Source organism: Poecilia latipinna, unplaced genomic scaffold (assembly GCF_001443285.1).
Source record: "Poecilia latipinna isolate Pla-1442-1.1 unplaced genomic scaffold, P_latipinna-1.0 Scaffold694, whole genome shotgun sequence".
NCBI lineage: Eukaryota > Metazoa > Chordata > Actinopteri > Cyprinodontiformes > Poeciliidae > Poecilia > Poecilia latipinna.
Window position 1 is genome coordinate 17,830 of NW_015113310.1, and position 25,049 is coordinate 42,878.

Genomic DNA, 25,049 nt, shown 5'->3' on the forward strand with positions numbered 1-25,049 from the left:
CCATTTGACATTTTTTGTTTGTTTTGATTTTTTTTTTTTTTTGTTTTGTTTTTTTAATGACAGCCATCTTTACCAGTTCAAGCTGTATCACTGAAAATCAATCAATCAATCAATCAAATTTTATTTGTATAGCACATTTCAACAGCAGGGCATTTCAAGGTGCTTTACATAATTAAAGAAAAAAATAAAATAAAATAAAAAATAAGAACACCATGTGACATTGAATAAACAATAAGAAAGAGAAAAGCGATTAGCAACACAATTTCAGATTATTACAGCAAATACTTATGCTTGCTTTTGGGCTGGACAGTGGTGCAGCAGTTGGCACTGTTGGCTTGCAGCTACAAGCTCTTCTTTCTGCATGAAATTTGCATTTTCTCCCCATGCAAAAGGTTTCTTCCTACAGTACAAAGGCTTTTATGTTAATTGATTAATTGCCCTGAGGTGCCCAGTGTGTCCTGTGACGGCCTAGCAACATGTCTAGGGTGTACCCTTCCCCAAGGTCATGAAACCTATGGAGAAGCTTTTTCAAAAAAGTGAAACTACTAATCTTCTCCACACCTACTCAGCAAATAAGGAAAATGTATTGCTTTTTTGCTGAGGAAAAAAGGAAGACAAACAGCAATGTGGGGAAAAGACATACAGGGAAAACCTAAGTAAAAAAAAATACATATTTTGTTAAACTTTAACAAATAGTAATACTCACAGAACAGCAAGAACCATGAAATGGAAGATAAAGAATATTCCACTCCCTCCAATCAAGCTTGCGCGACATAAACAGCAATCAAAAACCGGTCAAACCCATATCTAGCAAATTCCTTATAATTGTATTGAGAACACGAGAATGAGATTAACTGCAGGGAGGGAAGCAGGAAAGTTTACAACGGTTAATCATCACATACAGGTGAGGCGAACACCTGAGCGTCAGACGCAGGATGGCCTGAACAGGACGCGGTGGTAAGAGACGTCAGAGGGGGCGGGGCAGCTGCGCTGCGAAGGAAGCTGCGTTTAAATAGAAAAGCTCAGGGGGAGTGTGCGCTACATCCGAGACTTCACCGCGAAGAGACTGAAGCATCATTTGAGCTGGGATACTAAAAATCTGTTCTGTTTCAGAAAGAGTCGAGCGGTGAAGAGGAAACTTGAATCATGTGCGGTAAGTCTTCTTCTTAATACCCGTGAATTGTCATTCTTGTTTTTGAATTGAAAGAAAAAGTGAAAGAAAAAGAAAAAGAAAAGCTATTGCGCGCAGTTTGTGAAGAAAGCAACACATGACAAGCCGACAAACTCATATCGGTGTTCAGATTTGGATGTAATTCTAAGGATGAAAACTTGAGTTTAAATGTCTGCGATTTCCGACATTTTCGCTGTTCGCTGTGGATCTTGATGCGTAAAAGATTTTTTTTTTTTTTTTTTTTTTTTTTACTCACAGCTGCTACGTGTCAGTATCGTCGTTTGGCTATATACTCAAGGACAAGGAAGCTGCAGTTGATCGATGCTGTTTGGAGATGACTTAGAAGCCCGATGTTAACTTTTCTCCATAGTTTGGCAAAATACCCACAGGCTGCATAGTGCGCTCTGCACCTCTGTCTGCTGTTACAACAAAACCTTTTTTTTTTTTTTACAACTGAAAGTAAATATTTAACCGTCCGCCAGCCTCGCCTCGTTAATGTGAAGAAGAAGAAGAAGAAGGCAGGATCAGCGATGTTTAACCTCACCCTGCCTCTACCTGTCTGCTCCAACACTGCGCGCAGTGTGCGTCCTGTCAATGGGTTAGCTGTGTACTCACAAAACGTTTTTAACAACCCCCCACACCCCCACGCAAACAAATTTGGAGGAAAATACACACGCCTATTGACAAACGCTCACAAATTGTGTGCTGCTTTACTTCCAACATCAGCAAGAAAAATTTGTGTAGAGATTGAACGGGACAAGTGGTCATATATTTGAGGTTGCAAATCTAGAAAAAAAAAAAAAAAGGCCTGCTTGTGTGACTTTATTGCAATATTTATAGTCTTATTTATAGTCACTGTGTTCAAAACGTCATTAAGCAAAAATTATAGTGCCAAGCCTGAGTTTGAATAAAAGAGGAGCACTGTGCTCTGCAACCAATATATTTCTGCTTCTCTTTCTTATTAACAGGGATTTTTGCTTACCTGAACTACCAAGTGCCACGCACCCGAAAGGAGATATTTGAGACGCTGGTGAGGGGTCTGCTGAGGCTGGAGTACAGAGGGTACGATTCAGCAGGTGAGACAGTTGCACAGTACCTGCACTCACACAGAAACACGCATGCAGAATGAATAATACGTAAACCTTTAGGGAAAACAGCTTTGGAAATATTTATTCAAATTCAGTCGTTAAAGAGATGGTTCGGATTCTTTGAAGTTGTTGTCAATTATAGGAAGATGCCCCCCCATTAAAGTAGGATTGTAAAATTATAAATAAATACCTACAGTGGTGGAAGGCTAACAGACCACAAGGCACACGTGTTCCAGCTGAGTTTAGATGTTTTGAAACAACTCAGACAGAAATTGTTCATATCTACAGGATGCAACTCTGCATCAGCACACCGTGAACATCTAAACCTCACTCTGTAAACATTGGAAGTTTGGGGAGGTGAACAGCAACTTTGCTAAAGAGATTTCCGGCTCGATCAATCCACCAGGCTAATTTTCAAACACCTGGAGGAGCAGAGGAACGTCTGATCTTTGATGACGTTGCACAAGTGACAGCATGTTGCACGCTTCAGAGATTTACTCCACTCTTGGCTCACTGGCAAGTTGCAGCTTATAAGGCTGATTGTCACAGGAGCCAGCCTCAGCCAATGTCACTTTGACGGATAAAGCAGAGGAATTCAGCATTGTGTCATTGAAATCACCTGAAACCTTCCGAATAGCTCTTAGCCTTCCGCTTTTCTCTAAACTCAAGACATCATTGAGGGAAACTGTTAATGATAATAACTTCACAGAAGCTAACTACAGGTTCATAAAATTGGGAAAAATAAAAATAAAAATCATGGTCTTCCAACATAGGACTCTACAGGAAGCAGACTATTGCTGCAAGGATTTGATCATAAACGCTCCCATCGGTTTAAAAACGTGACGGGAAAACAGACCTCACTATTGACATTGTGTAAAAACTGGCTTATCAGGTTGAGTCTATTAAAATAACTGATTCCAACATCGCCCAAAAATCGGCAAATCTTTTCATCTAGGTTTTAAGAGTCAAAGCGTTTGCACTTCAGTTGTTACTCATTTAGTTTTGTTTGGAAGATTAAATGTTTCAGATCTTTCATAGTCTGAGAGAGAGACATTTATAAATCATTCTGGAGTTAGGTTACATGGTTAAAATTACAATTGAATAAAAAATGTAACCGACAGATCTTTATTAATTTTTTTATCTGAATGCTTAATAAACTCCAGAAAGACCCACCCATGTGTACTGCACCTTATGTTTGTCCATCCTATTTGAACAGGATTAGTTGCGTTAGCTTAGACACACTTGCAGATAGACAGACTCCTCATTCGAAACGTGAACTAAACCGTATCACAGGATACTTTAACTGCATCTACTTCACATCCACAAGCCAAATCTGACTACGCCTTCCAGCCTTATCACACTGTTTACATATTTTCTGCCCACTATGACTAAGACATGTCTGGGGAATGTGGGTTTGCTAAAAACCAGTTGGGGTTGTCATTCATCACAGGAGCAACAATTGCACCGAAGCGTTCATAACTCACATTCCAGTGACCTGAGTTTGACGTTTTCTGGTTTTCCATCTGCAGGTGTTGCCGTAGACGGCCCCACCAAGACAACCACTGACCTCAACAACAACAACAGTATCTGCTTAATCAAGAAGAAGGGGAAGGTCAAGGCTCTGGAGGAGGAGATCTACCGTGAGTTCGCATACGGTTGATTTCACTTCTTGACAGTTTCATAAAACCCTTTAATCATAGGTCACTTTCAGTAATGAATAACACAAACCAACTCTCTGAATTTGTCAGACGTGTAGCGTTATTCTCCCATGTTATTCTCTGCTGTTCAGAAAAAGACCGGGTGGACATCGACGAGTCTCTGCACACACACTTTGGCCTGGCTCACACTCGCTGGGCTACGCACGGAGAGCCGAGTGCCGTCAACAGTCACCCCCAGCGATCCGACAAAAACAATGGTAATAAGTGCTTTCCTGACATGATCATCAATCACATTGTAGTTGGTTATAATGGCATTATAACCAACTACAAGGACTGAATTTCTCCACCACCTTAGTGACTTCCCGTTTGTCTCGTTTAAATTGTGTCATTAAGAATCTTGTAAAACTGCTTTTAAAATTATTCTCTTTGAAAGAACACAGTGCAGCGAAAGGCACACCCATCTGTCTTGTTGGTTTTTAAAGGTGTGTTAGGTATGCCCCTCAGCTTTTCCTCATGAGTCTGAAATGAAACAAAGCGATTCCACTCTAAAATCACATTAATTTTGCAAACAGACTCTAATCCTGAAAATTATCCTTCTTTATCTTTACTATGTAGTAATACGTTGTCAGCGCATTGCAAATTGTTGCTTTGTGCAAGTGCTTAACCCAAATTGTTCTTTAAATAGCCAGCCAGACTTGCTTCACCACACACCAAACTTGTATTTCCAAGGTGTGGCTTTACGTTGAACTCTAGTTTTTGTGTCTTGAATTCCTTAAACAAAAAAAAAACAACAACAACAACAACAACACAAAAAACATGAAAAACCTTAAAAAAGAACTTACGTCTGGTTTCCTTTTTTAGAGTTTGTCGTCATCCATAACGGCATTATAACCAACTACAAAGAGCTGAAGAAGTACCTGGTGAGTTGCCGTGAATTTCTTTCTGAAGAAACAGGTTAGTGCGACAATTAAACCTGCCCTCCCCTATAAAGTTTATATTATTACTGGAGGCCTTTTGGTTGCAAAGGAAAACTTTCATGATGATCTCTTGACTGAAATCTGAAGACCAAAAATTATATGATTTGTATCATATTGTTTTAAAAAACAAAGTGAAGGACGGAGTCTTCAGTGTTGAAGAAGTAACAAAGTAGTAACTATGATGAATAAAAAGAACCTACAAATGGGAGAAAAAAGTGGAACTATAACTATACAAACCGTTTAATCTTGTTTTTTGAGTTATACTGGCATATTGCATACCAAACAGATCACAATACTTTTCATGCACAAGCAGTTTAACATGTTTCATCATTCCTTTGACCTGTAGGCTACAGTGTCTTCTAAAAATACTTTCATTGTATCATGTTGAAACCACAAACCTGATGCATTTTATGCTGTTTTGTGTGATAATACAGCACAAAGTTTTGTGCGTAATTGTGAAGTGGAAAATAAATTTCACATTCTTCTAAATATTTAAGTGTAATGTGTGTAAATATTATCCCATTTTCTTTCTAAAAATAACCCAATCCAAAAACAAAAGGGCTTCAGAGATCACCTAAATAAAGCCCACCTATATCTAATTTGATCTTTGCAGCTTTACAGCTGTTCTGTAACGGTCTGAAAAGCTTGTCAGAGAACATTAGTTACCAAAGTTGTAGAGAAGTTTAGTTAGGTTATGAAACAAAATTTAAAGCTTTAAACATCTAATGGAGAATGTGGTACTCTGGAGAAGTTGCAGAGATCTATAACTCATTTGGCCGAATCTATTGATCAGATGAGTTAGTCCAAACCAAAAGCAACAAGAAATCCCATTTTCAGTTTGCCACAGAATATGAGAGGCCACAGCAAACACATGGAGGAAAGTATTCTGGTCAGATGAGACCTAAATGTAACTTTCTGTCTGACCTGCAAAACACAACATGTGGTGGAAAACATCCACCACATGTACATTTACGCACAATAAAGAAGATTGACATATTGAAAAAAAGTTCAAGAGGTTAAAAAGGGCAGCAAAATCTTACATGTTGGTAGCATATTTTGTCAAAAATTTATTTCATAGAAGACTTCGGACTGATTAATACAGTGTTTAATTATCATGAAAAAAAAAATCAGTTAAATCCTTATATTCTCTGAGGTCATTTTCATGTGTTAAACCCATTGTCTTTCTTTCCCTCAGATCACCAAAGGATACGAGTTTGAGTCAGACACAGATACAGAGGTGATCCCAAAACTGATCAAATACTTGTACGACAATCGAGAAAATGACAGCGTGACGTTCTCCACGCTGGTGGAGAGAGTCATCCAGCAACTGGTGAGCTTCTCACACAGTCAAACCTCAATCTAACTTCACACCGACACGTACAGTCAGTTATGTCCTGCTCTCCTGGTGAAACTCAACTCTTTTTAGTTATTAGTGCAAGAACCTTCCACTCCTCAACTGAGGTGAAGGAAACTTGCTCGGTTTCGTAAACTTCTTCCCTCAGTGACACGTATTTATATGAGCAAAAACACTTTTAACACCGAGTGAAACGAAAAGTTGTGAAAAACCGTCTCCGTGGAAGCAGTCCCAACAGCGTCACATGTGACTTCATTACTCATAGAATCAGATGGGTTTTTTTTGTTTTGTTTTTTCTTTTTGATGAAGCATACTGTTTTACTTTTTCCATTGTGTGAGTAATGTTTTAAAGCTCCATGCAGTCTGCAGTGAGGCTCAAGTAAAACGTGCATTTTTGGACTGGAAGTAATGGAAACCAGATAGTCCAACCTTACACTAGTGACACCCTCTTTTTGCTTCCTGTTACATTCACTCATACCCCCACTTCTCCCCACCACAGTCCCACACTCAGCCAGCTCTGTTTCCAGTAAGCACCGTGAGCAGCTGTGCGGCCAGCGCTTTCGAAACATAGCTGATGTTATACAATACAGCTCCTATTGCTTTTAGACTTTCCCTCCAGTACCTAAATACTCCCAGGCCTCCCTAAGTCACCCCCCGGATCTTTTAAACCCCCCAGAGGGGGGGGAAAAAAAAAAAAAAAAAAAAAAAAGATTTTATGTATTTTAAAGGTGTTTGAAGCAAAACAAACTTGTTTTTCCATTCATCCACAAGAAAATTTTAGTCATTTTGTTAAATGCTTCACATACAAATTGACAATTTCTGCATGTCACAGAGATACATTATTGTTTATAATTAGTTTAAAGATGTCTATAATGCAGCAGTACTCACTGAGCGAGGATTACAACTTAGATAATGACTACATGCGGTTCAAAAACAGAACTTTTAAGATTCCTTAAATCTTTATTGCACTCCAGTTCATATTTAGCAAATATCTTAAAAAAGAAAAGGTTTCACTTTCTTTTTTTTTTTTTCTGATTTATCTGACAGCGACACCTGCTTCTCTTCCCTTCTTCTAACATGCAGCTGGGAGATTTGCTTATTTTCCGATGTTCGTTCAGTTAACACAACGTCTCTGTGTCTCTGTGTGTTATAGGAGGGAGCCTTCGCTCTCGTGTTCAAAAGCCGTCATTACCCTGGAGAGGCCGTGTCCACCAGGTTAGTCCGAACTCACTGACATGTCCACAAGGCAACGCTGAGATTAGGCTTCACATATCATCCGTCCAGCCAGATGATGAGTCGTTGCTGTTATTAACAAAATGAAGCAATATCTGAACTGATTAGGAGACGAAGCCCCCGCTTATTAATTATGGCATTACTTTGGAATCCCTTTTTGCTTCCAGTAACAGGCAGCTGTGGTCATGTGAGCAGCTTCTCATCCAGTGGTGTGAGTTAGTATGTTCTGCGTATTAAGATCTGAGGTTCAATTCAGACTGCTGTTCCCTTCTGGGCCTCTTCCCGAGCTCTGAGGGCAACGCCTCCCTTTCTGACTCATTTACAGAAAGACTACAGAGTTTCCTGTGTCGGCTCTAGGAAACTCGGAGGGGCCAAAAATCGCCAGGTTAATTACTTCTTATCAACTTTTTTTTTTTTTTTTTGCGTTATGCCAGGTCAATGAGCTGTCACAGATCATGAGGAAACTAGCAGGAAAGAGTTACGGGAGCAGGGCTGGTAAACGGAGATAGGTTGGGTGTAACTTGTACTTTATGCAAACAGTTCACCTAGTAAAACTTGTTAGCTCACCTGCTGGTGAGGTGAGATCCAGAATTCAAATTCAAATTCAAATTCAAATTCAAAAATCCAGAATCCAAAAATCCAAAATCCAGAGGCTTGGATTTTCTGTTTATTAACGTGAGCTTGAAGGAAGCAATTAGACCAATTATTTTAGCTTGCAAAGTCCATGGCAGCACACATGAGCTTCATGTTTTAAATGTTCATCATAGTTGGTGAAGATGGAGCGAAGGGCCTAATATCTGATGTAACGGCCTCCGCCCTTCTTGTGGTATCAAAGATCAGCCACCCAGCAAGAAAACGGCTGTCTTCATTTCTACTTTTCCTTCTTTGACCTATTTTCACTGTTAGTCATCCATTCAAAGTGTTTGCACGTATTTATTCTTCTCACCCACTGAGACATTTCTAATTAATAAGAAAACCATGTTTTGTGGAGACTATGCTGTTTCTGTGTGTGTAGTAGCTTTCAACCTGGAACACATTTGGAAAATGACCACGTGTCTGTTTGCAAGCCTCCTTTGTCAAACCCCACACCCTCTAGAACAATCAAAGGGCGTGCGTCAGTGAGGCCCAGGAGAAAAACGACGCAGAAAGAAAAGACTGAGCTGTACAATAGAAAAACAAAAAGTAAGGAGAGGCTGCTGTTTCTTGACAGGTGGTGTCAAACTTACATTAAATGGATAGTTGAGGATTTTTGAGGTGAGGCTCTGTTTTAAGGTTGTGATCCATTAATATCACACTTGCAGAAGATAACTCTCTCAGTATCTTCATTTGAACTCAGATTAATCTGAGTTGTATGCCAAAACAAATGTCTTCTCCAAGAGGGATCAAAACCAAGATGGGCCTCAACATCATTAAGGTCTATGTCGGCTGTATTTTGTGAACTTTTAATACACCTTTACATCCTAAAATGATGCTGACACACCTTGGATATCTGCAAAACTTTAGTTAATAAATGTGTTAGATTTAGTACAATTGACATGATGAGGAAGTAAACGAACAGAATTGAAGACAGGGAGGGAGAAACTTTATTTTAACTTACAATGACACAACAGGATCAGGTGTCAGGCTGTAAAGGAGAGCATGCTATTGTATCTGACATTGCTTTGTGTTTAAAAACCTAATCACTGTCCCTCTACCGTTCCTTCTTTCCGACTCCATCTCTTCCGCTCTGCCTGCTTTGTTCTCATCTCGGCAGGAGAGGAAGTCCGCTGCTCATCGGTGTGCGAAGCGAGCACGAGCTGCCAACCGAGCAAATCCCTGTGCAGTACAACAGTGGTGAGCTCTGTTCCTTTGGTCCTGCTGTCATCCACTTTTACCACATCTTAAATTCACTGCAGCAGCAGCACATCACCTGATCACAGTTGTTTAAATGGGTTGTATTTAAAAATATCCTCCAGCTGGTACAGTTTTATTATTCAGTAGCTTTCATCAGTTGCACAACTTATGAAAAGTTGCTGATTTAAAAAAAAAAAAAAAATCTAAGAGTGGAGAACAGATACTGTTATTTTTAAATGTATTTTCTATAGGAAAATATATTTTCATTTTGTTGCCTTTTATATTTTGTTATTTAGATTTTGTTGTATGATGTAACTTTTCTTTCGAAAACATTTTGTAAGTTATATGCACAAAGAACCTTTTTGTGCTTGAGCAATGATATAAAATATGTCTAGAGCCACAAAACCTTCTTAACTAATGCAAAAATATTAACAGATTTAAAGTTACACACAATCTTAAAATTTGTTTTTATTATGAAATTAAAATAAATTCTTTTTCTTTATTAGATTAAATAAAAAATAGGTAATTTTTTTTTTTTACTGAATCCTTTCCTTGGATAGATCATAAAAAATGAAAGCTACACAAAATTAATTTGAATGAGACACGATGGAGCAGAATCTTAAACCAGCATCTATATTATCTATGCAATCCAAACATTGTTTGTTGTCCCGGGTTATGAAGAGCCACTTTGGGAAGACTAACAAGCCGTCTGTGGATCAGGTTGCTGACCCCTGGACTGAGGTTTTGAGAATACAGAGCAAACACACAAAAAGAAACCGAGGCACTGAGCCAGGAGTACTTTCTACCTTAGAGAAAAGTAAGAAGTAAATAGTCGTAGTAGCTTCCTTAGTGACTTCATCTGGGAGATAAACACATCCTAACAGATAAGCTCTGAGTGGTTTTAAAGGCTATAGGATCAAAGAGAGCACATAAAGTTACTTTTGTCAAGACAGGAGGGAAACGGGACTAAACACTGAAAGACAGTGTATATAAGGAGAACTTATATACAGATGCTGACAGCAGAAGTTTAGCTGAATACCTGCTCCAAGTCATAGCTAAACAGAGCTACGTCTGATATGGTAGCAGCTACATCTGCTACATCCGTCTTGTACTCTCATAGGAGTACAAAATGGAGAGAGAGAGAGAGAGAGAACATAAAGCTAAAAGTTGAAATAGCAAAACTGTAGCAAAGGAGAAGCAATCAGTTTGTCCTGCAGTAGCCCAAGTCTGTTGCTGCACAACTGCAGAGATAGTTGTGAATAAATATACAGGATTATTACACAAAATAATGTTATGGAGTGATTGCGGTTTTGTTTGCATTGTGTTTTCAAAGTTCTGCAAAAAAAAAAAAAAAAGCCTGAATACAAGAACATACATTAGTTATATGTAAGGAATAAAAAAGAACAAACAAATATTGTACACAGGTTTCTGGGGTACTGTTCTCTCAAACCTAAGCATAATATACAGACTATAAATAGATTTAGCAAATTCAAACAGGAATAAACAGCAAATATTAGTCATTTTTTCTTTTAGCTGCTCATATGAAGAATCTGGGAATATAATAGAGTCAGTCATTAATACATTTTATGCATTTTGGCCTGAAGCTTTCTCGCTAATTCTTTAAGGTTGGAGAGATAGTTCTCTCAAGAAAGATCAACACATCAATAAGAAACCAAATTAACATACTTTCTCATTAAATGCATAATGTATAGAAATTAAGTGAAACAATCTTAACTCGGAGTTTTGATTGGAACTCAAACACCAAATGTGAAACCATCACCAGTGGACTTCAAGCACAAAAAATATTTCCTTATGTTTCTGGATAAAGGTCTCTTTTCCTGTGGGTTAAAGTTTCAACTCGCTTTTCTGAGTTTTGTCTGCTGCTGCCAACAGAAACAAGCCCACAATGTCTGCCAAAAGGCATTGTGTTGGAGTAACATGAGATGTTTTAGCTCAATGATAATTATTGCGCAACCACTTTTTTCAGAGGACTTTCCTTGAAAGATGATTTTTTTTAAAAGAGTTGCTGTTGAACACCTCTGCACGTTTTACTAGAGTTTTTTTAAGAGAGTTTTTTTTTCTGCATTTCATTCATTACTTTGCCTAAAAATGGTACACTGTGATCTCTCACTGTAAGATGACCCTGAATAAAAATGCCAAATTTAAACAAACTCTTTAACAAATTTCTTGATCTAAATGTTTTTTATTCAAGACTGAAAAGTAACAAAATTGCGTTAGGTGCAATAAAACGTAACTTACTGAAATCTTAAATGTAATACCTCTAGTTTGGTTATTTTGATTAATAAACCTAAGTAAAAAAATATAGAACAAACACTGGACAAACAATTGAATAATTTTAAGCAAACTTTATTATTTTTGCAGAACGTTACACCCTGTTGGTGTTCTGCTGTATTTGAAGGACAACTAAACTAATATTAGCTAATTTATTGGCCTGTCTGCTACGGGTCGCCAGCTGCTGTTTATATGTCCTTATCTCTAGTTTTAAAACAGTTTTATTGTCATAAGAAGTCCAGTTAGCATTCCTTTAGTTTCCCCATTATCACTGTTAGTCTTGCAAGCATTAAGGTGTGGGAGCTTTTTATCGGTCAGCTGACTGGCAGTGTGCAGCCGATGCTGCTCTATTCTTTACTCTACCCAAGCAGAGAAAAACTCCACCTAATCAGGTGTTTCCTTTAGTAACTTTAAAATCTTTATTACACCTTGATAACTTGATAAGTGGCACATGTCTACTCTGAACCCATTCATGCTCTGTAAATATGGGCAGCGTAAGCAACTTGCCTACTTGATCTGTTGTTTGCTTTGCTTCTCTTGTGCTAATAAGTTATTTTTCACTATCTTATCAGCAGAATATGCGGTTATTAAAGAGGTGCAAAGTCCAAAGCAGCAAATTATTTTGTTTAAGTGACGCAGAAAATTCTGGCCAGGTGTTTTGTAAGTGTAATGGAAGATAACAGTTGTTGAATTGTTTTAAAATTGATAAGTCAATAGATTAACTGGAGAAGGAAAGTATGAGTAAAGACGACACAACAGAAGAAAGAGCTTTCCGTGAGAGACTGACATTTTACTGTGGGACACAATGAGACTTTAGTTAATTAGGTCATTAATAAGGAATCTGTTCCGGTGACATAGTTAAACTCATTATTATTCTAGTTTCCGACACCTGCCTACTTGAACTGAAAGGGCAGATGAGTTTAAATCTTAGACTGAAGATCTATACCAAAACACCTCTGCTCTTCAACTTTTTTTTTCTAAGTATGAAACTCCTTGCTCACTCTCTGAGATTCACCAGTTCTCTAAAAGTTGCTTTTAATTTAAAAATAAACAGTAATATACAAAGCAGTTCTGAACATGTCATAATAGTTTGTTGCACTTAAATGTATCATTGTCAGTTTTTTGAGCAGATGAAGCAGTCTCTTGTCTTGGAAAGCTGCTGCATGTTTTATCTACAGTCTCGTGATTCTGTTCCGTCTAAAAGGATTTCCGATGATATTATTATTATTTTTTTTGTAAATGTACAATTACAGTGAAACAGGAAACTTCGTCAAAGATTTCTTACCTCATAAAGATCGGGTTTAACCCACTAACTCTTGACTTAAACCTCTGTAGGTCACATCAAGGAAGACGTCGAGGAGAAGAACAGCCATAATCGCACGGACTCGTCCAACGCCATCAACTCAAACGAAGACGGCAGGGCTGTGGAGTACTACTTTGCCTCTGACGCTAGGTGGGGAAGAATTTGTCTTGTGAATCCGGCATGGAGTTATGTCATTCAGCTTTTCACAGCCATTACGCCTTCTCATCTCATCTGTCTCCAAGTCTGCTTAGTGCACATTCCTGTTGCTTGCGGCAGCATTCATTTGCTTCCTTCCTGTGTTTCTGCGTCCACAGCGCCATCATCGAGCACACTAACAAGGTGCTGTACATGGAGGATGATGACATTGCAGCTGTCAAAGGAGGTGAACTCTCCATCCACAGGATTAACCGGCAGGCCGGTGACGATCCAGTGAGAGCGATTCAGACGCTGCAGATGGAGATGCAGCAGATCATGAAAGGTTGGAAAACTGTTCCTACCGTGTCAGATTGCCTTTGTTTCAATTTCATTGACAGTAACTCCACTAGAAGAGGTTAACACTTAGATAAATGCCTATAAATGCAATATCATAGTGGCTGTCTGCACTATGATACTGGGTCAGATCGATGTAATAGAGCGATACTTGCTTGCCCTCTGCTGGCTGAATAGGGGAAAACGTTATGCTTATAGTCATTTTTCAGTTAGTGTTGTCTGCACATTATTCCCAAATGTTTTGAAATAGTAGGCTTTACACTCATAACTTTTGAGAATATCCCTAAAAGGATCTTGCTTTGTGGACAGAAAAGCAAGATCCCAAAACAAGTTCCCACAGTTGCATGATTCTCCAATCCACAGAACCAACCTCTGACACTTTGCATTACACCTGGTGATGTCAGGATGCAGCAGCTCAGCTATGCTAAGCTATTCTGCCCTCTTGTTATTCCTGAGCTAGTCTGAAGCTGTCATAATGTTTGCAGCCGACTGTAGACAGACGATGCCTCAACTTGCCCCATCTTAACTCTGATCTTATTACCACTGGCGGTTTGAGTTACTGTTGTTCGTAATCTACTTTGTTATGACAACACTAACTAGTGACCAAGAAATGTTAATTGCGGAGGAAATTACATGAATGCACGGCACCATGCTGGGATTTAATGAGCTCTTGAGAGCGATGCACTCTATCACAAATATTTGCAGAAGCAAGACAAGTTGCTTCAGTTTAAAGATTGGAGTGGTGTCTCCATACTTTTAGCAATAAAGTGTCCTTTTTTTTTCTTAAGGAGAAAAATTTCACCGTCATTGTGTATCGTTCTTATGTCTTCTTATTCTCTGCAGGAAACTTTGAAGCTTTTATGCAGAAGGAGATCTTCGAGCAGCCGGAATCTGTAGTTAACACCATGAGAGGCCGGATTTGTTATGACTCTAATACAGGTGATCACGTTTTTTTTTTTTTTTTTAAAGTCCTGTTTTTTAATCATTGCATACTTTCTTAGCAGAAATCCTATAAGGATTTGGTAGATTATTTCTTTAAAACTTCCAGTGTTTCAAATATAAAACAGCTGTCGAGATAAACTGTTCCAATAAATTAAACTGTCTTTTCCTTTATTTCCCAAGTGGTTCTTGGAGGCCTGAAGGACCACCTGAAGGAGATCAAACGCTGCAGACGGCTTATCATGATCGGCTGTGGCACCAGTTTCCACGCTGCCGTTGCTGTAAGTGCAAGCTAGTCGATTGTCATGTATGCTTTTAGAAGATCTCATGACATTTCATGGTCAAAACTCGAAAATACCAATGTCTGTACTAACAAAGCGTCTGTTTTTCTTTTTCTTCTGCTCAGACCAGACAGCTCCTGGAGGAACTGACAGAACTGCCCGTCATGGTGGAGCTGGCCAGCGACTTCCTGGACCGCAACACCCCAGTCTTCAGAGACGACGTTTGCTTCTTCATCAGCCAGTCAGGTAAAATAACCTCCATCAGATGCTCGTGTTTTTTTGTTTTTTTTTTTCTTCTCATTTTTCTTTCTGTCACTAAAGCCCGGATCCTAAAAATATCTTAAAATAACTTCTCGCCTCTCATGTGAAGCAGCTTCATGCCAAGTTCTGCTTTAAGCTTGACCTTAATGTTCTATAATTATACATTATAATGTTTCACTCTCGCCGCCCCTTCAGGAGAGACAGCGGACACCCTGATGGCCCTGCGATATTGCAAGGATCGAGGGGCTCTTACCGTGGGCATCACCAACACTGTGGGGAGCTCCATCTGCAGAGAGACTGACTGTGGGGTCCACATCAATGCAGGACCGGAAATAGGAGTGGCTAGTACCAAGGTACACTCTCCTCAGCATGATCAGTCTTTAATTAACTACGTCTCAAATCCCTGCACTATTGTGAAGGCTTTCTTCTATTTGAATCAGAGCTCATCAAGGACTTTTCATTGCATATTTGAACTAATCTTATTCCTGGATGAAGTAACATACAAACAAACAATTCCAGATATTTTTCTGAAAAATAAGTAGGAGCACATTTAATTTATTGTGGATTGTATCTAATCATGCAGTCATTATGCACACTGTCCAAAATATCTACATTATATTCATAAGTATTTGCCTACATGTCACTTTCTTTAACAAGTTGCAGAGAAACTACACGGCATTTCTAGCCACTGGCGAGGTCCTGGCATAATTCTCACCAAATATTTGACAAGCGTTCTTATCAGAATTGGTGGAGTTCATTTAAACTGATTACTTTCTTGGCACAGACCTGGATGTTAAGCATACTTCATAAATACTTAACAGACCAAAGGTCAGGACTATTCCGGAAAATAATATTAGTCTCCTTTGTCCATGTCCGTGTTTTTTTGCCTTCCACTTTTCTCCAAGTTTCTACCATTGGATTCATGTTCAGAAGAAATAAAGTTATCAGTCATAAACTGGCATTTAAGCTTAAAATGAGCGCGTGTAAACGTCTCTCCGGCGCTACAGATTATGAGACTGAAAGAATATCAATTTGGAATCCTTTTAGCAAAAGTCATACTTAGGAAGCACAGCTCAGCACTAAAAGAAACATTTTCCTTTCAGAGAAAAAGCTTCATTTCCACATATAGATTTTTTTTTTTTTTACCATGAAGAACCTTCAACGAATCAAATGATTTTCATTTATACACAATTAATTAAGTGGCAAGTAAGAAAAGAGTAGGTCGAGGAATATGGACACAGAGTTGTGCAGTTTGACACTGTGTTTGCTTTTACTGAACCAGATGGTCTTTACTCAGGTGTTGAGTGTGTGCTTCCCTTTCAGGCCTACACCAGTCAGTTTGTGTCCCTCATCATGTTTGGCCTGATGATGAGTGAAGACAGGCTGTCACTGCAGAAGAGAAGACTGGACATCATTAACGGCCTCAAGATGCTACCAGGTTAGTATTACCAGTTGCAGGATTTAAAAACCAAAGCAGAAATAACTCCTGAAATGTGTATAAGGATTCTAGATCATGTTAAGGAAATGGTGTGATGCAATAGCTGTGTGAAAAGGTAGATCTTTAATCTGTAAGATGTCAATGTGGTCATGACTCACTTCTATACATTCTCACAGAGCTGATAAAAAAGGTTTTGTCACTGGATGAGAAAATTAAGACCATAGCCAACGAGCTGTATCAGCAAAGGTCACTTTTGGTTATGGGACGAGGGTACAACTACGCCACTTGCCTTGAGGGGGCGCTGGTGAGTTAAGGATTTCACAGTACTGTAGCGTCTAAATAACTCATTTCTCCCTGCTACTACATAAATATTATATATGCTATGTATATGTGCACTTTTTATGCACCTTATATTAAGAAATGCTAAAGAGTAGAAAAATGACATTAATTGATTTATAATCACATATTTAACATAATCTCAATAAGTTTTATTTTCCTTATTTTATTGTAGAAAATCAAGGAGATCACATACATGCACTCAGAGGGCATCCTGGCCGGAGAACTGAAGCACGGACCTTTGGCACTCATCGACAAAGACATGCCAGTCATCATGGTCATCATGCGTGACGGCTGCTACACCAAGTGTCAGAATGCTTTGCAACAGGTCACTGCCAGATCGGTAAGCCCTGAATAGAATATACACACACACACATATATATATATATATAAATAATAAATACACACACATTTCTCTCTCCAACAGGGCCGACCCATTCTTCTGTGCTGTCAGGATGATTCAGACCTGATGAAAAATGCATACAAGACCATCGAGCTGCCACAGACTGTGGATTGTCTGCAGGGCATCCTCAGTGTCATCCCCCTACAGCTGTTGTCCTTCCACCTAGCTGTCCTGCGAGGATATGATGTAAGTAGCCGATTTTCTTACGCACAAGAACTTTGGACATGCATCAGACATTTTGTGAGACATTCTGTGCCAGATTCAAATATTCCAACTCCTGTAGAGAAAATACAGATGTTAGTGTGATTTAATATAGCAAAGCATAGAGGTACAAAAATAAAAAAAAACACAGGACGTCAGAATGGCAGCAGCATTATGCTTAGGGATGTCAAAGTTCAGACCTGAATCTGGTTGTGAATTTATTCATTGTCTTTGAGGTGAAGGAAGGAAGCTTCTTTTCCCAGATTCTTTGTTTTTTTGGTGTGTGGCAACAAACCAGCTTTGTTTAATGGCAGTGTTTCCTTCCACTATTAAAGAGAAGGAACTTTTTGTTAGTTGCTGCGTACATTTCTCTAGGTTAAGATTTATGTCTGAATTCATGGGAACTTGACTTTCTTGTACAACTCACCTTATGTAATACAGTGTCCAGATTTGGTGATTTTGCTGTACACCTACAGTGATTGATCTTATGTAATTTGCTCAACTGCTCTCTCACACTCTCTTTTTCCAGGTTGACTGTCCCAGAAACTTGGCCAAGTCTGTGACTGTGGAATAATTACAGTCCACAAAGCTCAGCAGAGGAGACAGGTGGCCTTGGGTGATTTACAGAGCAATTGTGCAATCAAACATCGGGTGTGTGTGGAACAGGGTTGGGGTGAAGAATGGGGACCATAGTGTGTTTGGATTATACTGTGAGTTAAAGAGAACGCTGCAGAGCAAAGAAGGGTTTAAAAAGGTACTACAAAGAAAAAAGAAGCAGAAAAATCGGAAAGGTGAAATCTGACCACAGCTTTATGGGACAATCCATAAAGCATTTTCAACAATGCTGACAGTCAAAGAAACCTTCTGTGCCTCTTTATCGTTAGTTGAGCCAAAAACCTGTCATATGAATAACCGTAAGGAACGGAAATGGTACACTGAAGTGTTTACAATTGTGCAATATGGACCGCAAACTTGGATTTTGAATGTACATTATGACAAGGTCATTAATTCTCCCCTTATGTTGTACGTCGTTGTAAAATTCAAAAATTTAGTTTTATTATAGTGTCATTTTCTAAATTTCATTGTAAAATCATCAAATTACTGGGCCTGGAGAACCAGTGAACTATAATCTTAATTTTTTTATATTATAATTATATTTTTAATTTAAATATTTTTGTTTTGAGGCCAGTTCAAAGGTGTTCATCCAGGTCTTTTTTTTGTGTTTCTACACTTCGTTTTGCAATGGGGAATATGTGAAAGCACAAAAAGCACTGCAATGCTGCAGTAAAACAACTAATTATTACAAATAATTTTATTACTTTTGACAACTATTTGTATGGGTCCTATGGCAATGATATTCTGTATTTAACATATTTTTTTTATTTTGTTTTTATAGGGGCTAAGCAGATAACTTGATTGACATCTTTATGATTGTATTTTATATTGTATGTTTCATAATGTTAAATAAGCACTACCAATCAATAAATTAATTATTACTTTTAAGCTGTTCAGTTGTCTTTTCTTTTTATTTTCTTTCTTGTATGGATCACTCTTCATTGGACAATTCATTGTGTGTGTTTTAATTGATTTATCCGAAATGTTTTTGGTATTTTTGAGGCTTTTAAGAGGCTAAATGTTAGCCTGATTTGTTGATTCACGAAAAAGAAATTTGATATACAGAAAGTTGCTAGAACTCCAGTGTCACCATCTACACTGAGGTTTTATACTAATAATGACTGTGAGTGTTAACCAGCAAAATAAGAAACTGTAAAAATCCACATATTTAAGAGCCACTGAATTTGCAGACTTTCCACATGGAGAAGTCAAATGTCACGTCAAGCGAGATAAAAAACTTTGCTATTTGGCCTAATCGGCAAGAACAGTGTCTGCACCATCTGTCGAGCATGAAGTTGGAAGCATCATGCTGAGGGTCTGTTTTGCTGCCGGTGATACTATTGCATTGCAGTTGATGGAATGATAAAAATGGAGGAATGCGTCTAAATTCAAAATCTTCTGAAATCAGAAGCAGAATGTTTACAACTTGAAAATTATTAGGTCGGTGTCCCAACACGACAATGTTCCCAAACACATATCATGACTGGTTTTGGGAGGATAAAGCAGACTAACATTAATCTTCAGGAAATCTATTGAAAATGTAACTTTTCTAAGATCTAAACCAATTTAAATTAATATTACCAAGTTCTTATATCATCAAGAAGCATGTAGACTGTCTACGTGTTACTGGATTTTTTTTAAGTATAGATTTCAATTTATTCACATTTTTAGTGTTGATCAAATCGTATAAAAATGTAATCGTATTAATTTGGTTTTATGGTTAAACAGAGTGAAAAGACAACGGTGGAATAATGACGAGTATATTGCATCCTGTGCACTACTGAGATATTCTTATTTATGTTTTTTCTTATCCTTAACCAAATTTCAGTTCATTTAAATGCCTAAAGGATTTCATTATTAATCCATATTAAAACTCTCTGGTAAGTAGCCTGTGCTAGTGTATCTAATTATTAGTATGCTAAAATTGCATTAACTGCTACATTGCAAAATCTATTTTTTTACGCACAAATTGATCGAAAAATACACCCCAACTGTGAAATTTAGATTAAAGAGAATTGTACCATAATAATATATTACAGTCAAAATGTATAAAAGATTTACACAGAATTCTTAATTGGAAGTTGTGCATAATTCAGTAGATATGGCATCTTTCCTGACTTTGAATCCAGTGCCAGAAGCTAACGGCTAAGTCTGAGAAAACTTAGCCGTTATCTGTTCTAACACACGTCTCCTATGTTAGAACAGATCCAAAACGTGTAGAGATTAAAAACTAGGGTTTAATCTGTACCTTTTGATATCTCTGATAAAAATGCTAAACAAACGAAGTTAATGTTTTCCGTTTTTTTTTTTTTTTTTTTGTGAACGTAAACTGTGCGGAATGACATCACCCTCTTTCCTCGCTGCTCTGTCTCTGCTTGTTTCGGCTTCTCCGCGCTGCGCTGCCGCTGGAGTTAGCTCGGACCAGAGGTCTGTCTGCTTGTCAGTGGTGAGAGTCACGACTCTGGTTGTTTTAAACTTTCCCCCCCACTTCACCGTCGTTCCTAAAAGAGTGGGGAAGAGTTTGACTCACGTTTTGGATGCATGGGAGCTTCCTGGGAGCGGCGAAAGGAGAAGGTAGGTTTGTCTGGTGCAGCTACCGCCTCCTGTCGTCGTCCCTCTCGGACTGTCAGGGCTTCCAGCTCAGCCCCGGCGGCCCGACTACCGCATTGCTGCCCATAGAATGGAGGCAGGCTGGTGGTTTAGGCCCCACCGACTGTGTGTCCGGTTAAACATTTGATTAATTCAGGTAGTGGTTATTTTGGTGCTTTCTTGTGTCAAAGCTGCGAATACCAGCGGTACCCGGTGTCACACTGCTTTATTGCTCGCATACCTCCGTGTTATACCTCTGCTTTAACATCATGTCATCAATTCACTCAGTTCACAAGTGGCCCATATGAGTTGCATTTCATTGGGCCTAACGTGATCAGATCAACAAACATGCCCACATCTGTTAACCACAAATACAGCTGCAGATGTGATGAACGCATGTACTATTTTCACCCTCATCTAGTTCATTTGGCATGCCAGATATTTGTCAGCGACTGAGCCTGAGCTTGTATACACTGAATTTACCTGTCATGTGTAGAGGAATCACAGAAGCACCCCCTTCATCTTTATCGCCAATTTCCCTTCATCCTTAATTGACATCTGAAGCAGCAGCAGCAGAGTCTTGGATGTAGACGTAGATGCTGTTTTATAACGCCGTTACATGACAATGAGACATCCTTTTCAGGTCATGTTAATCTGATATGAGCTCACTGACTCCTTTATCCACCTCCCTACTGAGAGCCACGTCAGACCCCAAAGCTGGGCTAGGCTCATGATGAGCTGGACAATAGCCACGATGAGTTACTGTGGAGGATGCTGATGATTATGTGAAGGTCACAGCTCTCTTCTGCTCTTTAACTGGTAAGATGAAAAAAGTATATGTACCCACAAAGTCAGCATGAGGTTCATGGTTACCTTGAGGCAGAATACTCTGGTTTCACATTATCACCATTTATGTACAGGAAAGCAGTGATTCCTTATATACTGCTGCTAAAATAATTGAGTGGTAGTTGTTACGTTAATAATAATATTAATTATTTCAGTAAGCAAAAATGTGGTAATGAATTGATAACGAGACATGTTAGAATATTTTCATGGTCAGGTGAGATTCAGCTGTTTGGCTACAGTGACAAGAATATTTGGGATCAAGATGGATTTCTCAGACCAATGAATATTACACCAAGTGTCAAGCATAGCGGCAGTAGGGTCATGCTAAGGAACTTTTTTACTGTTAGTGGTAATGGTTCATTACACAAAGTGGATGGGCTCCAAGTCCTTAAACCCAATCTCAAAGCAAAAAACAAGATGTTGAAACTTGGATGCAGTTTCTAAAAATAAAGTACAGAATATATTAAGTAAACAGAGATAACGGTGATTGAATAATAATAATGATCAAGAGGAGAAACGCTAGAGAAAGACTTCAACAGTTTCAGAATACTAAAATAATACCCACTAGAACCACAAATACTTAAAAAGAAAATAATAAAATACAACAATTGGAAAATTACGTTTGATGTCGATTAAAAAAAAATAAAACCTTATCCTGCATTTTTTGTTCTCGCTCTCGGTTCCATCTTTTTTCACAAGATCTGAGGGATCTGAAAACCTGGTATGATAAAATCGGTCATATATAGGGGGGTACGACTATTTACGATGAAAAACAGTAATGAAAAGCACCTTACTTGCTGTTAGCCAGTGCATAAACTTAGAAATCGGAGAGATGCGAACTCTGTGTCAGGAGTCTTGCAGCTGGCTTGCAGTTATGATACAATATTTTTACTAAGACAAAAAAGCTGAACGTTGCAGCGATGTACTCGTGGTCCTCAGGCCTCGCAGTTCTTCATGCATTAGATGGTCAGAGGAAGGCATTATCCCCTCCTCAACATCAACTCAGATGTCTGCTAACCACCCATTCAGTTAAATCAGGTGTGTGAAGAGACGTGCAGAGCAGCAAGCCCTCAGGACCAGGACGAAGTACCGCTGATCTGCTCTGTCTACGGCTCAGAGACAAATGGTCGACTTACGGCGATTTTCTTCTGTTGCTAAAATACTTAGTTTGAAACATTTTTAGCGTGAGGTCATATCATATCTGATATTTTTTTTTAAAAACAAAAGTCAAATATGACAGCAAGATCTAAACTGTTGCATCAGTAAAAACCCAGTTAGTCTAATGTTAATTCACAAATGCATCTTACTGTATTTTTCTTTCATTTCACTCTTCATTGAGTAACGGACGTTTTTTTTTTTTTTTTTTGTGAACTACAAGAAAAAGTATTTCAAATGTTCTTTATTTCTACAACTAGGTTTTGGAAGTCAGACGTTTGTCTAGAAAATAATCATCATCTTGTAATAGGTCTGAATATTTATAATTTGTTATTTTACTCGGTCTGAAACGCTTCAAGACAGTAAATGATTGGTGGTGTTCTCTGCTTTCTTGCTGCTTAGGAACACACTTCTGTAGACGTCTTTGCATGGCATTTTATGTCAGATTGATTTTTGATGGTTAAATTATTGACTTCATTTAATTTAATTCACCACTGTGTACATTTTTTCTTCTGTAGCTGCTCTTTTTGACAAAGGAATGAGGTTTGTGGTGTGCTTCAGATTTTGCTTACATTTGCAGCAGCAGCTTTGTCATGATGTAGTCACCACTGAGAGCTTGAAATGTGATCATGATTGATGGTGTGACTCATCCACCTTGCAGGGTGACTTTAGTAGTCCAGGTTTTATCATGGGAACATCAGCTTTACCTCATACTAATCAAATCTTATTTAAATATGCACAAAAGTCTCAGGTTAAATTCAGATTTTAGACAGCACTGAATCTAAATTTTTAGGTTCAGGATTAATATATATATATATATATATATATATATTTTAGTCCTGGTTCTTCTAGATTTAAATAGCAAATACAATGTTGTAATTGAGTGCTGTCAGTCCATTAGCATTTGGCTTTTCCTACTCATGCTATTATTTCACCAAGTACCTCAGCAGGCATGCTATATTGAGAGTGCTGAGAAAAATAAATCAGCCAGCCTTTCTCTGGGAGGAAACCTGGGGGGAATCCAGAAAAGACCAAACAAGTGAAGAGATCCCAGTGCCAAAAACCACCATGACAAATTCCTGACAGCGGAACACAGGCGGCTAAGTTATTTACAGCTCTCCTTTCAGGTGTAGGAAGGGAGCTAAATGGATGTGAGAAAGAATCCAAACAGCAAATGAAACAGAGAAAGAAAGATGTCTAAGAATCACTTTTGAAAAATGTTATGCAAAAAGTATGAAGGTAGAACATCTATAGCAGGGGGTCACCAACTCCGGTCCTCGAGGGCTACCATCCTGTAACTTTTAGATGCGTCTCTGCTCAAACACACCTGGATCAAATAAACTGCTCGTTTCCAGCCTATTGCAGAGAGGAATGAATGCTGGTGAGGGAATTCAGACATTTTGGAGCAGAGGTGAATCTAAAAGTTGCAGGATGGTAGCCCTTGAGAACTGGAGTTGGTGACCCCTGATCTATAGGGTCAGGGTGTAGTTAATTTAGTCAAATAACGGTTACCAAATGAGGAATGGCTCTTAGCAAACATCATTTGGTTCTGCAATCATCTTCAAATGCAACAAACATAAACAGGATTCACCCTAAATATTGATTTGGGCTCCACTTCAACTAGAGATGCTCGATATTAGAAAATCTTGCTTTTGGTAAAAGTTGCTTAGAAATAACTTTAAGCATTTAAGAAGTGCGCTGTTTGCTCTATTTTTACTTCATTATATTATCATGAGAATCAGCTATTCCTAAAGTACAGGTATAGGAAAATTGTATCTATATAAAAACATATTTTTGGAGCGATTGAGTTTAGTTAATTTCCCGCATCTCATGTGATCCAAATGGGGAAAGTGACTGTCCAGCCTTGTCAGGAACCAGACCATGCTAGCTTCACAGCATGGTTTGAATTAAAGAGCAATAATGTTGCAGGGCTACGTTATTAGACATGACCGCTGTAACATATTTTTAGGAGAAAAGTGTGTTGCCAATCCAATGATCCTGTTTCAGCTGATGTGAAGATGACAATGAGAAATCAAAGTTGCATTAAAGAGACAGGAAATTCAAACTGGATTGTTGTTCAGGTTTATTGAAAATGCCAACATGTCCAGAAAAACAATGAAGAACTGCTAACAATGGAACGATTGAGAAAGATTGCTGCCTCAAAGCCACAGAGGCCAACCAGACATCACTGACGTGTGTTGTTTTATATCACAGGAGCTTATTATTTTTCATCTCTATTCCCAAACAAACTGTACTCTTCTATTAAACACAGTACTCTCTTTGTGCAAATAATATATGCAAGTTATGTTATCAAAGTTGCAATGTTTGTCAGGGCAATATATTTAAAAAAGCAGTATATTTCTGTATGAAAACAAACACTGATAACAGGGTTTTAACACAGCCTGAATTTTTTTTTTTTTCCATTATTTTCTAGGTCTGGAATGGATGAGAGGGGAAAAAGAAAACGGCATAGAAAAATATCTGTGTATTTCCAGCCTTTATTTCCAATCATATCTGTTTAAAACGGTGAACAAACTTTAAAAACTTCTCTTTGGAGGTTTTGCCCTAACCATTTCAACACTTCCTT

At 38.4% G+C, this 25,049-nt stretch overlaps 2 protein-coding genes across 5 annotated transcripts in view; both read left to right on the forward strand.

The window, feature by feature from the left end:
- The first annotated feature begins 1,022 nt into the window (after nucleotides 1-1,022).
- Nucleotides 1,023-18,760, forward strand: gfpt2 (glutamine-fructose-6-phosphate transaminase 2). The gene is made up of 19 exons (XM_015044860.1): nucleotides 1,023-1,153; nucleotides 2,140-2,247; nucleotides 3,789-3,899; nucleotides 4,049-4,174; nucleotides 4,779-4,837; nucleotides 6,090-6,224; nucleotides 7,402-7,463; nucleotides 9,235-9,314; nucleotides 12,942-13,059; nucleotides 13,224-13,387; nucleotides 14,242-14,337; nucleotides 14,521-14,618; nucleotides 14,744-14,864; nucleotides 15,075-15,232; nucleotides 16,203-16,317; nucleotides 16,494-16,621; nucleotides 16,829-16,996; nucleotides 17,081-17,242; nucleotides 17,787-18,760. The coding sequence occupies exons 1-19, from the start codon at nucleotides 1,147-1,149 to the stop codon at nucleotides 17,829-17,831; spliced, it is 2,061 nt and encodes a 686-aa protein (XP_014900346.1). The 5' UTR covers nucleotides 1,023-1,146; the 3' UTR covers nucleotides 17,832-18,760.
- Nucleotides 18,761-20,215: 1,455 nt separating this feature from the next.
- Nucleotides 20,216-25,049, forward strand: part of mapk9 (mitogen-activated protein kinase 9) — an 18,273-nt gene continuing 13,439 nt past the window's right edge. For 2 of the 4 annotated variants that reach the window (XM_015044861.1, XM_015044864.1), the window contains exon 1: nucleotides 20,217-20,446. The gene's annotated coding sequence lies outside the window, so the exon portion shown is untranslated. Of the gene's footprint in view, nucleotides 20,447-25,049 lie in introns of all 4 variants that reach the window. The other 2 variants (XM_015044862.1, XM_015044863.1) reach the window with 2 other exon arrangements.

Excerpts from the sequence above, each read along its gene's own strand:
- gfpt2 (XM_015044860.1), top strand. Across the intron at positions 13,060-13,223 it reads TACTTTGCCTCTGACGCTAG|CGCCATCATCGAGCACACTA; the intron begins GTGGGGAAGAAT and ends CTGCGTCCACAG. Across the intron at positions 15,233-16,202 it reads TAGGAGTGGCTAGTACCAAG|GCCTACACCAGTCAGTTTGT; the intron begins GTACACTCTCCT and ends CTTCCCTTTCAG.